Source organism: Quercus suber, unplaced genomic scaffold, assembly GCF_002906115.3.
Source record: "Quercus suber isolate HL8 unplaced genomic scaffold, Cork oak 2.0 scaffold_224, whole genome shotgun sequence".
Classification (NCBI taxonomy): Eukaryota; Viridiplantae; Streptophyta; class Magnoliopsida; order Fagales; family Fagaceae; genus Quercus; species Quercus suber.
The window spans coordinates 94,648-109,816 of NW_027069682.1; the positions used below are offsets into that span (position 1 = coordinate 94,648).

Below are 15,169 nucleotides of genomic sequence, written 5' to 3' on the forward strand. Positions count from 1 at the left end.
GCAATTCCTTTTGGCTTATCTGAAGTAGTTTTATGTCTTATTTGTCAATCCTATTGTTGGATTATATTGCTTCCTTATATGTTTATATTAATAAAATGTTGAGATAATTGTCAATGGGGATAGTTCAGTTGGTAAAACTCGGACACTTCGTCTAACCTATTTAGATTCAAGTCTCGTTATCAACAGTTCTTCGTTAGTGAGCATCCATAAGCATTTGGCTGCATCTAAAAAGAATAGGCTTTAACCCAAGCGCCCTATCCGAAGGTTGGCATAGCTTAGCTAATTCCTATTTTCAATTTACCCAAAAAAAAAAAAAAAAGTTAAGATAATCAACAATCAATGAATATTTCAACTAAAAAAGTTTTTAAAATTTGTCTACTTCAAAATATTAATTCACTAAAATGTTAATAAAGAGTATAACATTGACAAAGAAGTATACTATATATATGAGCTGATTCAAATTGTATATAGTATAACTTTTGACAATATTGTATTGCTTAATAACTATTAGATATGTTTCTTAACAAATTAACTAATGATTTGCATGATCTCTTTATGCCCCTATATGCATTAAAAAAATATCAACATGATTTTCTCATCTGTTATTTAAATTTGAGTTTTTATAACTTTAAAATTATATAAAAAAATATGAGTTTATAATCAAATAAAATACATGAATAGATTAAATGTGTTTTTCATATACAAAGCAATTCTGTTTGTGCCCATGTATGCACCACTATCCATTATTCAAATTCAAGCTAAAAATAAAAAATAAAAATTGACTTTATTGATTAAAACTTAAGGGCAAATTACAATTTACCTCCATGTAGTTTGGTTGAAATTTAAGTTCCCTACTTGTGGTTTGAAATTTGACATTTTACTCACCTAAAGTTAGCTCAGTTAGATTTTTGTAACCCACCTCTATTAAAAACAAGATAAAATATGTAATTTTGTTCCACTTTTATATCTCTCTCTCCTCCAAAAACACAAAAAACTTAAAAATACAAGATCAAATAAGATAAAAAAGAATCCAACGGAACACTTGCATTATGAGATTTCAAATTATAGATAGGCAACTTAAATTTTGGTCAAACCACATGTGAAAAAGTTATAATTTGCCCTAAACTTAATTTGAAAGATGCACATCATCTTTACTGCTTGTAGATTCACTTGAAAGATTTTAAGCTATAATTAATCTCACCAATGCATGCGAAGATAAGTGTAACCCATCAACATTAATTAATAAAATGCTGTGCTATCATAATTGATCCCATGTATTTTATGTATTTAAACAATTTGGTTTGGTTAGAAAGTCAAGGTTAATACCAAATGTCTGTGCTTGTGTTTTCTAGGGAGGGTGGGGAGTGAAGAGAGTGCTAATTGTATAGCTTAAAGAATAGTTAACTATAGAATTCACTTGCGGTAATTAGTAATAATATATGTCTATTTACATTTGGAAAACAAAACCAAAAAGAATAAAGAAAAAATAGTCAGTAGAAAGGTGTTCCAAAAATATATAGCCAAAAGGAGTAAACAATAAAACGTATTTAATATTATCTAAATCATTTTTCCATCCACCAATACTCATGACCACAACAACATGGTCCAAGAATGAAGAATTGGTCCAAAATTGGCACCAGAGTCTTTGTCAACATAAACATACGTTAATTTTTTTGATGAACTAAAATGAGTGAGTAGAGACGACCATTGCGGCAGATTCCATAGGCATGACCATTGGGGCACTCACCCGCTAGGGAATATACGTTAATTAGTGTCGAAAAGCAATATACATATATACATACATTAATTAAATATAAACAAAAACTACGTTGACAGTGTGCCTTATAAGGTTGGGCGTCACTCTTTGACAAAAATATAGTAAAAGCCTGGACTAAAGCCGAAGGCAACAACTTTTGTGATCCTCTGATAGCTGAAGCAGATGTGATTTTATGGGATTTGCAACTCTAGCCGTTTTAGAAGAATTCAATGACATGTTATCATAGAATTAGGAGACTCAAACTTGCTTTGAAGCCATTAATGATCCAAAAAGAGTGGCTCACTGACTATAAAAAATATTATACAGACTATTTTAGAACTTAAGGAATACATATTTTTCAAATTGTTCTTTTGTATGGTGAAAAAGGAATTCAAATTTTGTGACCAATGTTCTTGTAATGTTGTGTCCGTTTAGGTTAGCTGTTTTCAGAAAGTATGTTTTTTAAATAAATAAAAAAACAGTGATTTTTAAACGTGCATTTTGAAGTAATTTTTAAAATCATAGTTAAAGTTTTGGTAAAATTTATGAAAACTGTTGTCTCTATCAATTGAGCCTTATTAAAAAAGACTTACATTCTGTTTGTTTCGATGAAAAATCTTCTGTAAAAATAGTTTTTTTGTGTTTTCCAGTATTTGGTAATAAATAAATAAAAAAAGTTAAAGGAAAATTATCTTTGGTCAACTGAAAATGTATAGCTTATTTTTAGAGCTTGTTTTTCATTAATTTTTTTTTTTGGAAAACAACTCTATCTCATAGTCATAGCACGTTAAATAAGGAAAGTTAAAAGATTATTTTTCAACTTATCTAATACTATATATAATAGCAGAAGCTTTTACCAGGTGCTAACACGTAAGCAAAAAAGTCCTCTTAAAATGTTGACATGTTTACAATTTCTTCTTTAAAAAATCGCACGGTGCGTTTGAGAGACCCACACGGTGCACCGTTTTGTGGGAGTCTTATAAAAAGTTAAAACACACCCCGCTTAAAAAAAAAAAAAAAAAAAAAAACTTTAAAACTCAAAACAGACATACGCTGCAGAGAGAAAAAGAGAACCGAGAAAGAGAACAATGGAGAAAGAACTTCGGTCTGTCATAGATGGTGGAGAGAGAAAAATCTGAGAAGAAAGTCAGGCTTTGCCACCATTAGACCACCGTGCCCTCCACCGGTATGGTCTCTGTTTTTTTGTACCGAAGGTCAGCATACTCCCTTACTCTTCAAATACTGTTTTGTAGTTTGAAAGATTGAAACTCTTCACCATTGCTTTTCCTATTCGAATTAGAATCTTAAATCTACAATATTTCTATGTTTTTGAATTCAAAACCGGCAGTTCCCCTTACTTAATTTTCTAGGGTTCTTCTTTTACCCCTTTTTTTTAAAAAAAAAAGATGGGTTCATTCTCTTTCTTTGGATGCTTTGGTTTCAAATTATCCCTCTATATTTTTTTTGGTGGTAACATTAGGGATTTCGCCCTTGATTTACTGTGATTAAAAGTCAAAATTCACCTTGGATTATTTAAAATCTGAATGTATTAGGCGAACAACTTAATATGCAATTTGTTTGATAAAATTACTGATCGGTCTTTTGTTTTATTCTAGAATTCTTAATTCACGTTGCCAATTAAATTGTGAAAGGTTGTTTCGTATGCATCTCAAAACTCTATTTTTTTTTTTTTTTGGTTGAATGGATTTAGATTTGATTCGTTTTTGTTTCTTGTTTAAAATAATTACCAAACATTAAAAAAAAAAATGAAATAATTTTACAAAAAATACTTTTTCGAAAATGACCATTTTTTAGAAAATATTTTTACCTAAACAAACAGAGCAGTAGAGGTAAATTGCAACCTTAAAAAGTTAAACTTCCTGTATGTTCTCCAAGTGGCAACTAAAAATCCATTATAAATCCAACTTGTGCATGGATTTGCTTACGTGGAATTTAATGAGTGGCACCTGATTGAATGGATAACACAAATGAAAATAGAAGAGAAATACACAAAAAAAAAAAAAAAAAAACAAAATTAATGTAAAATAAAAACTAACAAGTTCCTATAATCCGTTTGATAATGTTGTTCTAGTAAGAGCATTTTCATTAAAGGTTTCAAATGCTAAATATGTTATTTTTTAACATCTAATTCTAAAAAAGCACACTACATTAAGGGTGTTATATTTAAAAGTTTTAACATCTTAGTTATAGTAGAATGTCATCTTTGACATCCTACTGCAGCTAAAATTTTATAAAAAAATATATATATTTTATTATCACTTCAATTAAAATAAGAATTTCTCTCTCATACTCTTTCTCTTAACTTCAATTAAAATAATAATAAAAAAGAATATTTAAATGAAGTGGTAAAAAAAATAGAAGTTTTGATATTGGATGTATTATAAAGTGATGTGTTAAATGTTATAAAGTGGCTTTTTTAGTTGCTAAATACTAAAATTTTTAAAACTCTTGATGGGAATGCTCTAACGTTGTTTAAATATTGTGGAAATACATGTAAGTGAAAAAGTATGGTAAAAATACGTCTTGTATTATTTAAACAACACAACCAAACAAGCCCATTAAATTTAGTCCTAAGAGTTTCCAACCCCATACGCTTTCTTCACCCAAAAGTGCATACTTGTTCCATCTTGTCCATTTTAATATATATATATATATATATATAAAACCCAAAGAATAACACACACATGCACAAACACACACACACACACACACACATATATATATATAATATTTATTCATTGTTTTTTTAGAGAGTTTCAACCAAAGATCTGCTTCTAGCGATTGTTATTTATCATCAGATCAAGATATTAATTGGTTTTTGGTGCAGGTGGAATCGAACTTTAGATCTCTTATTTGATGACAATAGACTTTACCAATTGAGTTAACTAGAACCCATTATTTATTTATTGCTTATACATGAAATGTTTGTAATTTTGATTTAACATATGATCTTTTCTTATGTAAACAAAAATATTTACATTAAATAAGTCTTTATACACATTAAAAAAAAAAAAGTCTTTATATCTTTGCAAAAAAAGTAAGTTTTGACATTTCTACCTAGAGTCCGAATATGGTAAAGATGGAGTGTAAAACTCATGTATTACATTGATATCATACAGTAAGAGATTGCTATATTAACATTTTATTTAAAATTCAATACATCCTACCACACTTAATAACATTTCAATAAACTCCCAATTTGGTTGGATTATATATGGGTATTAAAATTGATTAGGTGTGGTTGTACTTATTCTTAAATGAGATTAAATTTTGTAAGGATATGGTGTAAAACTCATGTTTTACCTATCCAATTCTAACATGACACATCATTTTATCACATATTTAAGAATAAGCACAATCACACATAATCAATTTTAATACCCATATATATATCCAACATAAGTGGAAGTTTATTGAGATGTTATTAAGTTTGGTAAGATGTATTGAATTTTAAGTAAAAAATGTTGATATGACAATCTCTTATTGAATGATTGAATGATGTAAGAACAAAGTTTAGCTACAAAATTGGTTATAGCCTTAGGCTACAAACTTACTCAATAAAATAAATATTACTACATTTTTTGAAAATCTAACCGTTGAATTACATGTTCTTTACGCTCTTAATGCACATGTAAATTTTTGTGTCAATCGGATATCATTTACTATATAATCTATAATCTTATATTTTATGCATAATTTTAAATTACAAAAACTTGCAATTTAAAAATTTATTGATGACATAGCTATTGATCTTTAATTTTCTTGAAATTTTGCAAACAGGGAGAATATAAGAAGAAGATGCAATCCAATAGTGGATTTGTCAAAATTCACCTCTAATAAAAACATATTGAGCGAGTTTGTAGCCTAAGGCTACAATCGATTTTGTAGCTAAACTTTGTCCATGATGTAATACATGAATTTTACTCTCCACCCTTGTTAAGCTCAGACTCAATATTAAAAGAGGAATTATGCTCTTTTTCCTTCTTCTTTGCTCATTCGTTAACTTATTGAAAAAAATGCATCGTCATTTCCTTCTTCCTTTATTTTTCCTTTCCCCACCCCCTCCTCTACAATTAGAAAGATGAAAAAAGAAAAAGAAAAAGAAACAAAAAGCCAACAACTTCTGCTTTAAAAATAGAATGACAAAAACAGGGACAAAGGAGGGTGCCAAAGAGGCCATCACCAGGCTTTTCGAGATATAGGTTCTTGACAAGTATATCTTCAATAGAAACCTTCTTTATATTTCAAAAAATGATATATATATATATATATTTTTTATTGTTTTGCATTTGGTGTTTTAGAGATATAACACTATGTTTATTTATTTATTTAGAAGAAATGATAATTGCAGATTTTGTTCGGAGTTAAATAATTTTATTTCATGCGCCTTCTATTTAGCACGTCATTTCTGAAAAATAAGGGTTTTTTTTTTTTTTAATTATAAAATATTTAAATATTTACTTTTTTATTAAATTAATTTGTAAATGTCCAGGCATGTAAAGTGAAATTTATTATTAAAATATTTGAAATTGATTAAATTTTATATGTTTCATAATTTTTAAAACTATTACTTTATTCTAACCACGTAATGTTTAATTTATATAACAAAATCTTGATCTAAAATTTTCTAAAAAAATATTAATTGTTATTAATATGATTTAAAAGATGGTTCACAGATTACAAATTGATTAGCTGACAAAAATTAATTTGAGTTATGTGAAAACTCAAATTTTTTTTTTTTTTGGTTTTTGAGAAGAAATGTGAAAACAAACTTTTTATTTTTTATTTTTTAGAAACATGTGAAAACTAACTTGATGTAAATGTTTTCGTTATATATATGAGAAAGTAATATAATTGACAAAAAGTATATCTAGAATATAATCTAACATATGTTATTTTTGTCAATTATATTTTGTTTCAAAAATATAATTGACAAAAATAACATATGTTAGATTATATTCTAGAAATACTTTACATAAAAGTAATATGTACAATATATTTATCCCATAAAAAGATTTATATGATTAATACATTTTTTTTAATAAATTTTTTATAGATACTTCATAAGGGGACGATGGATTTAAACATATCCCTTAAAAACTATTGAAAAATCCGAATTAACAAGTAGGAGATGTAGGAGGAAGTGGGGCTATATGATTAGTAAGTTATTTTTTGAATTTTCAAATTTTGTATTTCATTTTTTTTTCAATTGGCATGTTTTTGAATAAGAGATCTGTGTTTTAATCTCCGCTTACATCAAAAATTGATTAGTGTATTGATTTGATGATAAATAGCTATCATCAAGAGCAGACGTCATAAGTTGAAACTCTCCCCTTAAATCTTATATAGTTTTGAAATGGAACAAATTTTTTTTTTTTTTTTGAAAGAGAACAAATTAAATTAAATATTGGAGTCAAAATTGGTCAAACACCATCAACTATTAATGACTAGCTTAAACTATAAAAAGTTTCTCAAAAAAGAAAAAAGAAAAAAAAGAAGCTTAAACTATAAAAAAGAAAAAAAAGAAAAAAGGAAAAGGAAAAAAAAAGAAAAGAAAAAAAAGAAAAAGAAAAGAAAGAGTGAAGCAGGACAATTTAAATCGTAACGAGAGAGAGAGACGACGTCGTTGCACTTTTCTTTTTTAACTCTTCCCTGGTGCTCTTCTTCCCAGTTCCCAGAAATCTTTTGCTTCATTGCTAGGTTGATCCCACTCCATTTCTCTGCTCTGCTCCAAGTAAGTTATTTTGGTCTTTGTATATATTATTACATAATATATATATATATATATATTTTTTATGACACATACCTATTATGTAAACATTGATATAATTAAAGCTGTTTTTGATTGTTGTTAGGTTAATATAGCTTCCAAATTCCAAAACAAAAACCAAGATTCATAACTCAAATTATTATTATTATTATCAGCATTAGATTAGATATAATGTCTTTGACAAAGTATGTGTCCCATGAATTTGATTTACCTCTTCAGTTGTATTCTGATGTTGTTTTCTTGTAACCGTTTTTTTTCTCATTATTTCAGATTGATGTACCGTTTTTTTTTTTTAAAAAATTTTAAATTTTAATTTTTTTATTGCTTAAAATCCCAGTTTGAAAATATGCTTTACAAGTCAGTGGTGAAGAACTGGTGTGTTGTAAATGTATAATATGATTGACAGACTCTCCTAAAAATTGGTTCTTTTATATTTTGAGGCTGACTATCAGTTTTGGAATTTTGAAATTGATATCCAAATGGACAGCAAAATGGGCGAAAATCTGCGTATTCATGATAAAGAAATAAAAAGCACCATGGATGGGAGAGTGGATGTATATATATGGGATATGGATGAGACCCTTATACTGCTCAAGTCTTTGTTGAATGGGACATACGCCGAGGCTTTCAATGGTTTGAAGGATGTGCAGAAGGGTGTCGAAATCGGGAAGATGTGGGAGAAGCACATTCTTGATTTGTGTGATGGTTGTTTCTTCTATGAGCAAGTATGTTTTCCTTTCTCTTGTATATTTATTCCCTGCATTGAGATTTTTTTATTTTATTCTTTTAATTTATGGTACGAATCTTACTTATTAAAATTTATGGTATGAATCTTATGTGAGTATTTTTGTGGCTCCAAAGTTATGTTGTTGAGTTCCCTGATTGAGAAAAGAGTTAGGTTTGTTGAGTTTGGTTTGATGATGCAGATTGAAAACTACAATAAGCCTTTTCTTGGTGCCTTGAGCGAATATGATGATGGGAAGGACCTTTCTGATTATGATTTTGGCCAAGATGGGCTTGGTCTTCCATCTGACGATGACAACAAAAGAAAGCTGGCATACATGCACAGGGTCATAGCCCAAAAGTATGAAAAGGTATAATAACATCAGACTGTCTGCTGCATAATTGGTGTTGATCATTTTAACTGACGTGATACTGCTAAAATAAAATAAGAAAAAGAAAGTTGAGATTACTTGCTTTTCTAATTACTTATTCACTATAAGGTCTCTTCCCTCTTTATCATTTCATGTAAATTGTGCTCATGTAAGCATACAAGTTACCGACTTTGACTAGTATATTGAGGATCCATAAACAATCCTAAAATTATTGGACTAAGTCTTGGTTGTGATTGTTACGTAATTGATTAAGCAAAAATAATTATGAGGTTTAAGCTTAAGATGATGATGCTGATATATTGTTGTTGTTGTTATTGTTTATCTCTCACATGTTTTTTTTATTAGTATTTATGCTTACAAATATATTCCTTTCACATGATTCATCAAGGTTTGTTTCTTCTGAACCCAAGGCCTTTGAACTTCAATTGCGTCTTTTGCCTGTCTGTGTCTTTTATGTTTCTGAGAGTTCATTTATGTGTTTCACTATAGTTATAGGCTAAGCTAGCCAGCATATGTACTATATAAAAAGGTTTAGTAGATAAATTTAGAAAGGATTTTCTTGTTGTATTGTCTATGTTTTATTGAAGATATCAGCTTCATAGGTGAACCTAAGATAGATTAATTAGTAGTAAAACCTATTGAATTGTATTTGTGCTGTGTGTATTTTGTTACAGTTATGGATTAACATAGCTGTCATACCTAGGAAATATTTAGTGGAAACATTTGGGAAAGGTTTTCTTGGTGCATGTGTTTTGCTGAAGATATAAATTTATTAGAAAAAACTAAGATAGTGATTAGTTAGAACATTTGCACAAGGCTTTAGAGAATTTAAAAGTGTCTTGAGTGCATTTGTGTGACTGTTTCTGCTTAGTTATAGATTGAAGATATGAATTTCCTAGATAAAACTAAGGTTGCATAATTATTAGTTAGAAATTTTAAGGAGGGATTAATAATATTAAAGTTTTAAGATGAGTGGCATCGAATTGTTTTTGAACTTAGTAAAGTAGGAGTAGAAAGGAGGGATAGTGAAGCTGATGATACATATGAAGGGAGAGTTTTGAAGTGGATTCTATGAATGAATGGGGAATTCGTTCATGGATTTTGTAAGATTACAATACCTCCTAGTTGGAAAGGTTATTTAAACATAAGGCCAGCATAAAATTAAATATTAGACTATTAAGTAGTTTGGGAATGAGATGAATCTAACATATTGTTGGATGTTTTGATAAATGAGTGGTAATAGGAAGTAATAAATACAAATCCACAGGTAACTGGCAAACAATATTTGGCAGCAGGTTGGTAAGAAACCATAGTGTAGGATGCTTTGGTTATGCAACAAAACCATTGACTCCGCCAGGAAAGTCTAAATTTGATTCACGTTGGAGGCTCTACTAGATTGAGAGGATGTCAAATACAGATACATCAGATATATTCCTAAGGCTTGAAAAATAGACAATATGGAATCACAAATTGGAGAAATTTCTTTGTAAAGATACATCTTCATATTCATACTTGGTATTATAAGCACATTATCACCAATGTTATTTAGGTCCATCCCACTTTTGTAAAATGTAAGATAAAAGCTAGAATAAATCATTTTTTTTTTTTAATTTTAATTGAAAATATTCATCATGCTCTTCCACGTTTTAGATATTATCAGTAAGTTTATATCAAGCATTGCTAATAATACAACATTAACTACCAAGCCTTAGTCCCAAAGTTTTGGGGTTGGCTATTGCAATGGATCCATTCATAATAAAGTGACTAAATCTCACTCTGTTTGTCAACCTATGGCAACTGTCCTCTTTTTTGTGAGCTTGGGGTTGACTGTGAACAAATATTTGACACTAGGCACAAACACAGGCATTGCCGATAATAGAGCTTGATAATTTTCTCTTTGTGGTTTGTTAGACTTCCTACAGGAAGTTATGCTAAGATGCATATAAGCATTATTGATGATAAGCCATCTTTTTAGTGTAATGTTTCAGTACATATGTTAATGCATACTGCTGAGAATGCTGAGGCATTTCCCGGTCTTAAGCTCCCTACTACTGTCCTATTGATTTGATGCTCAATAGTTTGGTCACTAGGAATGATATACATTTTGAGCATTCACTTATTTCATGTTCTCTATATATTAAAAAAAATAGTCAGAATTCAGCCTGAATAAACATTGCCTCACCTTGGTGAACAAGATAGAGTTTTTTACTTTCTTCATCTTGCGATATTGCTTAAATTGATTACTTATAAAAAAAAAAGATATTGCTTAAATTGATTATTATCCCCATTGTCTACATCAATTCCTCTGAGACAGTGATAATTTGTTGAAGTTCATTGAATTTTAACTCAAATTATTAACTAGGATTGCTTTGAACTTTATTCTAAGTCGAATTTTATTAAGCATAAAAGCTAATTTACATTCTACAAGTAATCTTCGCCACAATATGACCTTGCAGAGAAACTCAAATCTCTTTCTCTCTCTCTATTATTTCAGGGTTTGCATAACCTTTTTGATCAAGAGACCATGAAACTCTGGAATGAATTGTATGATATCACTGATAAATATACAGATGGATGGCTCTCATCAGGTATGCTACTAGTCAGCGTGCAGCTGCAGAGAATTTAATCAATTCTGTTGATGGTTCCACTGTTTGGTTTAGTGCTTCATTGCTTCCTTCTTGTTGTTGATATCTATCAAATATTTGGCCTTTTGTTTTATCCTTCTTTTTTCACAACTAGGGAAAATTGATTTGATTTGATTTGATCATAAGGGTAGCAATCTCGTACATAGTAATATACCATTGCTATATAACCTTCACATAATGTAAACCAGGGGTTTGTATCTACTAGAAGTTTTTCTATTCACTGATTAGTGACCCTTTTATTAAAAGAAAAGAGGGGAATAACTTAAGTGCATGGGACTTCAAAATAACTTAATATTAGGGGATGGGACCCTGTACTTTCCTCCCTTTTGTAGTATGCCACAAGTGGTGATTTTAGGGTGCTACAGCCTTGGTAGGAGCCTCAACTTTAGAAGCAAATTGGAAATCTGACTCTAGTACTGGTTAAAGCTTAGTTTGCTTAGTAGGGCAGTGATGTGGGAAGCGCAAAGTCAATTTTGTTTTATTTAATTTGAGTAGTCGATTGGATTTTATTTGAGGTCTATTTAGTTAATTAGGTTATTAGTATTTTACTTAGTTCCTGAGAGTCAAGGTTATTTTTGTAATTCAATAATTGGGCTTTTCTAAGAATTAGGTTTAACCATTTAAGTCATAGTAGTCTATATAAGCACACTATACTACTACAATGGAGATAGTTTATAGTTTACTCACGTAATAGAATTATTTTGGAGTTTTTCCCTAAGTAGCTTGGTGTTGTTTCCTAGGTTTTGTTTCCTCTTGCTTGGTGCTGATTATGAACAGGTCTAGGTGCTGATTCTTAGGTTATCTTTATTTTTCTGTTCTTCAATTTTTGTGTTTCATCCATTTTGGTTGTCCTATATTAGGGTGATAATATACGGGATAAGGATTTTTAAAATTTAGGATTCAAAACATTTTGGAGTTAAAAGATTCTTCCATTGGGAAGGATATCTAAATGTTGACAACTAGACATCATTTCTATTGGATGATGTTAGAGGCCTTGTTTGCTTCCAATTCATTTGGTGTTGTTGCAACGATAAGGCTTCATGAAGTCCCATATTTTGCTTTCTTTGTTGGAGCTGGTTGTCAGAGTGAAGCTTTATTACCAAAACTATAATATCAAATATGGTAGGATGAAAAAGGAAGGTTTGGATATTGGATTGGTGTTACAGGTTGCTATGGAATTGTGGTCTATGGTTTTGGGTTTATTTGGAGTAAGTTGGTTTATGCCACAGTCTATTGTGGGGCTCCTAGCTTGCTGACAAGGCAGGCTTGGTCGTCATTGAAATGGTCATGTATGGTTAATTGTTTCCCATTGTTTAATGTGGTGTCTTTGGAGGGAAAGAAATAGTAAGTGTTTTGAAGATAATGAGAGATCCATACTAGACCTTAAGTTATTTTTCTTTAGAACTTTATTGGATTGCTTGTCTGCTTTGCGAAACCAATCATTCTCTTCTTTTCTTGATTTTCTTGATTCTTGTAATTTTGTTCTTGATTGTTGACCCCTGTACACTCCCTGTGTGCTAGGGTGTCCCTTTTTTTATATCAATAAAACTTGTTACTTATCAAAAAAAAAAAAGTTTAACTAACTGGCGAGGGAATTAAATGGAAAAAAGGGGTGCCATCTCACCTTTAACCAACAAAAATTGAAGAGAATATTTCCCTGTCTGACTTACCCCAAACTATCTTGTCCTGGTGGTTATAGTGTGGTATAAAGGAAGCTGCGGATTTCTTCAGCTGAAAAGGTTTATTCTGTTAAATAATATTTCTGATCCAGACTCTTGTTACAAATTTTACAACAGCAGGCTGCATTCCACTTAACAGAAATTTTTCTTAACATATTTTTTCTGTAACTTTTCTTGTAATCGTACCTGTGCACAAAGCTCCCACTTTTTGTGGGGTCTAGGAGATTTTCTTGCAATGGTTTTCAATTGTTGAGAGGGCTGATTTTTATGAGCATGATCCTACCTCCTAGAGAGTATAGTTATATTTCCTAGATGGAAAGTAATTTCTAACTTCACCACCTATTCCTTGTTCTCATTACTAGGGTACTTGAGAACCCTTTTACCTTTTTACTCGTAATGCTGAGAGGCAATATTTAGAATCTTCTGAAATTGATCTCCAGAATTATACAAAAATTTTCCATGTGTAAATAAGATATCCTCCGCCATACTGCAAGAGAAAAGGGTTGTACATAATAAATTCCAACTTCTAAGTGGAGGGCTGATTTTTATAAGTATATCTTACTTCTAAGTGGAGGGCTGATTTTTATGAGCACGATCATACCTCCTAGAGAGTATAGTTATATTTCATAGATGGAAACTAATTTCTAACTTCACCACCTGTTCCTTGTTCTCATTAACTAGGGTACTTGGAACCCATCACTGTTTTTGCATGTAATGCTGATAGGCAAGATTTAGAATCTAAGTTGCACTGGTACGGATACAAGTATTGGTACGGTATGGGTACAGGTATAGGGATACAATGTTTCTTGAAAAATTTGGGGTACAATACACCAGGGATTCGTTTATTAATTGCTTATTAATATATTTTTATATATTGTTAAGCATTTATTTTTTATATATTGTTAAATATATATCAATTTAAAAACAATAATGGAAAATAAATTGAATCTATGAACATTAAATGTTGTGTAGAATATAAACCAAGATCCAAAAGAGTAAATAAAATATAATTCGATAAGTATTCAACATTGAAACCAATATATAAAGCATATAAATAAAAATTCTTACAAGTTTGGGCTATCTCTCACTATTGGGATTGGGTTACAATGGTATCTAAGTCGTATCAGAGATGCATCCTAGATGTATTGGCACTTAAAAAAAAAAAAAAAAAAATTTGATTGGCCAAGTATCTTAGAGGTATCTGGTATGATACCGGTACAATACATATCGGATACGGGTACTTGAGAAAAAATGGAGTATCCGTGCATTAGTGTTAGAATCTTCTGAAATTGATCTCATAAGGGTTTTTTCCAGGAATTATACAACATTTTTCTATGCGTAGGGAAATAAGATCATTTGCCATACTGCAAGAGAAAAGGGTTGTATCATAACAAATTCCAACCTGGCAACCTCTAAATGGAAAACAGGGTTCCTTTTCATGCCCTTCAAATTCAATAAACTAAAGAGAAATCAACCTGCTTGGTTTAATGAAGAGTCCCTTTCTGCAACTGAGCCATCACCTATCCTTGCATTATATTTGCCATAACTCTTCAAAAATTTGCACCATCAAATTCGTCCTACATTTAGGAAGAGAGATGATGCAGAAGGGATATGCTGAAATAATTTTGGCTGCATTCCCTGCATCAAGAGGTCTCCTCTCTGTAATTTATTCAAGAAAGGCCTAGTTAGCTGAAATATAAACTAAAAATTTATTCTGACTGCTACCCCCTCTTGATAGAACTTGTTGATGAGGAGAAGGGCATCAATAATTTGTCTAAATTGGCAAATAAATGTTTGAGAAAACATGCTTTAGACCCCAAATTATGGCTTATATCAATTTTAAGCTAAATACTAAGTTTAGCACAATTGTTGATTTAATTAGCCAATTGATATATGCATGGATACACAAATACAATAGCAAATCCCAAAACAATCACAAGTATCAAAACACTGTGAACCGAGTAAAAACTCTACAGTGCCTATAGCACCAACCAATATCACTTGTAAGAATAGTTGCAATACATCACACTTATAAACGCTTCAAGCTATCCAAATGAAAATGTATTCGAGCTCCCCACTCCTACTCGCACCCGATTGCTCTAAATCCTTTCTCCTCACTAGCTACTGGTTCTACAAGTTGAGCCTCCAGGAAATTCATATGCTCCATGGACGGAGCAAAAAGT

At 30.4% G+C, this 15,169-nt stretch overlaps 1 protein-coding gene across 1 annotated transcript in view; it reads left to right on the forward strand.

Moving 5' to 3' along the window:
• Window positions 1–7,360: 7,360 nt before the first annotated feature.
• Window positions 7,361–15,169, forward strand: part of LOC112000978 (eyes absent homolog) — an 11,485-nt gene continuing 3,676 nt past the window's right edge. The window contains exons 1-4 of the mRNA XM_024033148.2: window positions 7,361–7,511; window positions 8,035–8,272; window positions 8,474–8,641; window positions 11,157–11,250. Coding sequence (XP_023888916.1) covers window positions 8,039–8,272; window positions 8,474–8,641; window positions 11,157–11,250 — 496 coding nt within the window. The 5' untranslated portion in view covers window positions 7,361–7,511; window positions 8,035–8,038. The remainder of the gene's footprint in view (window positions 7,512–8,034; window positions 8,273–8,473; window positions 8,642–11,156; window positions 11,251–15,169) is intronic.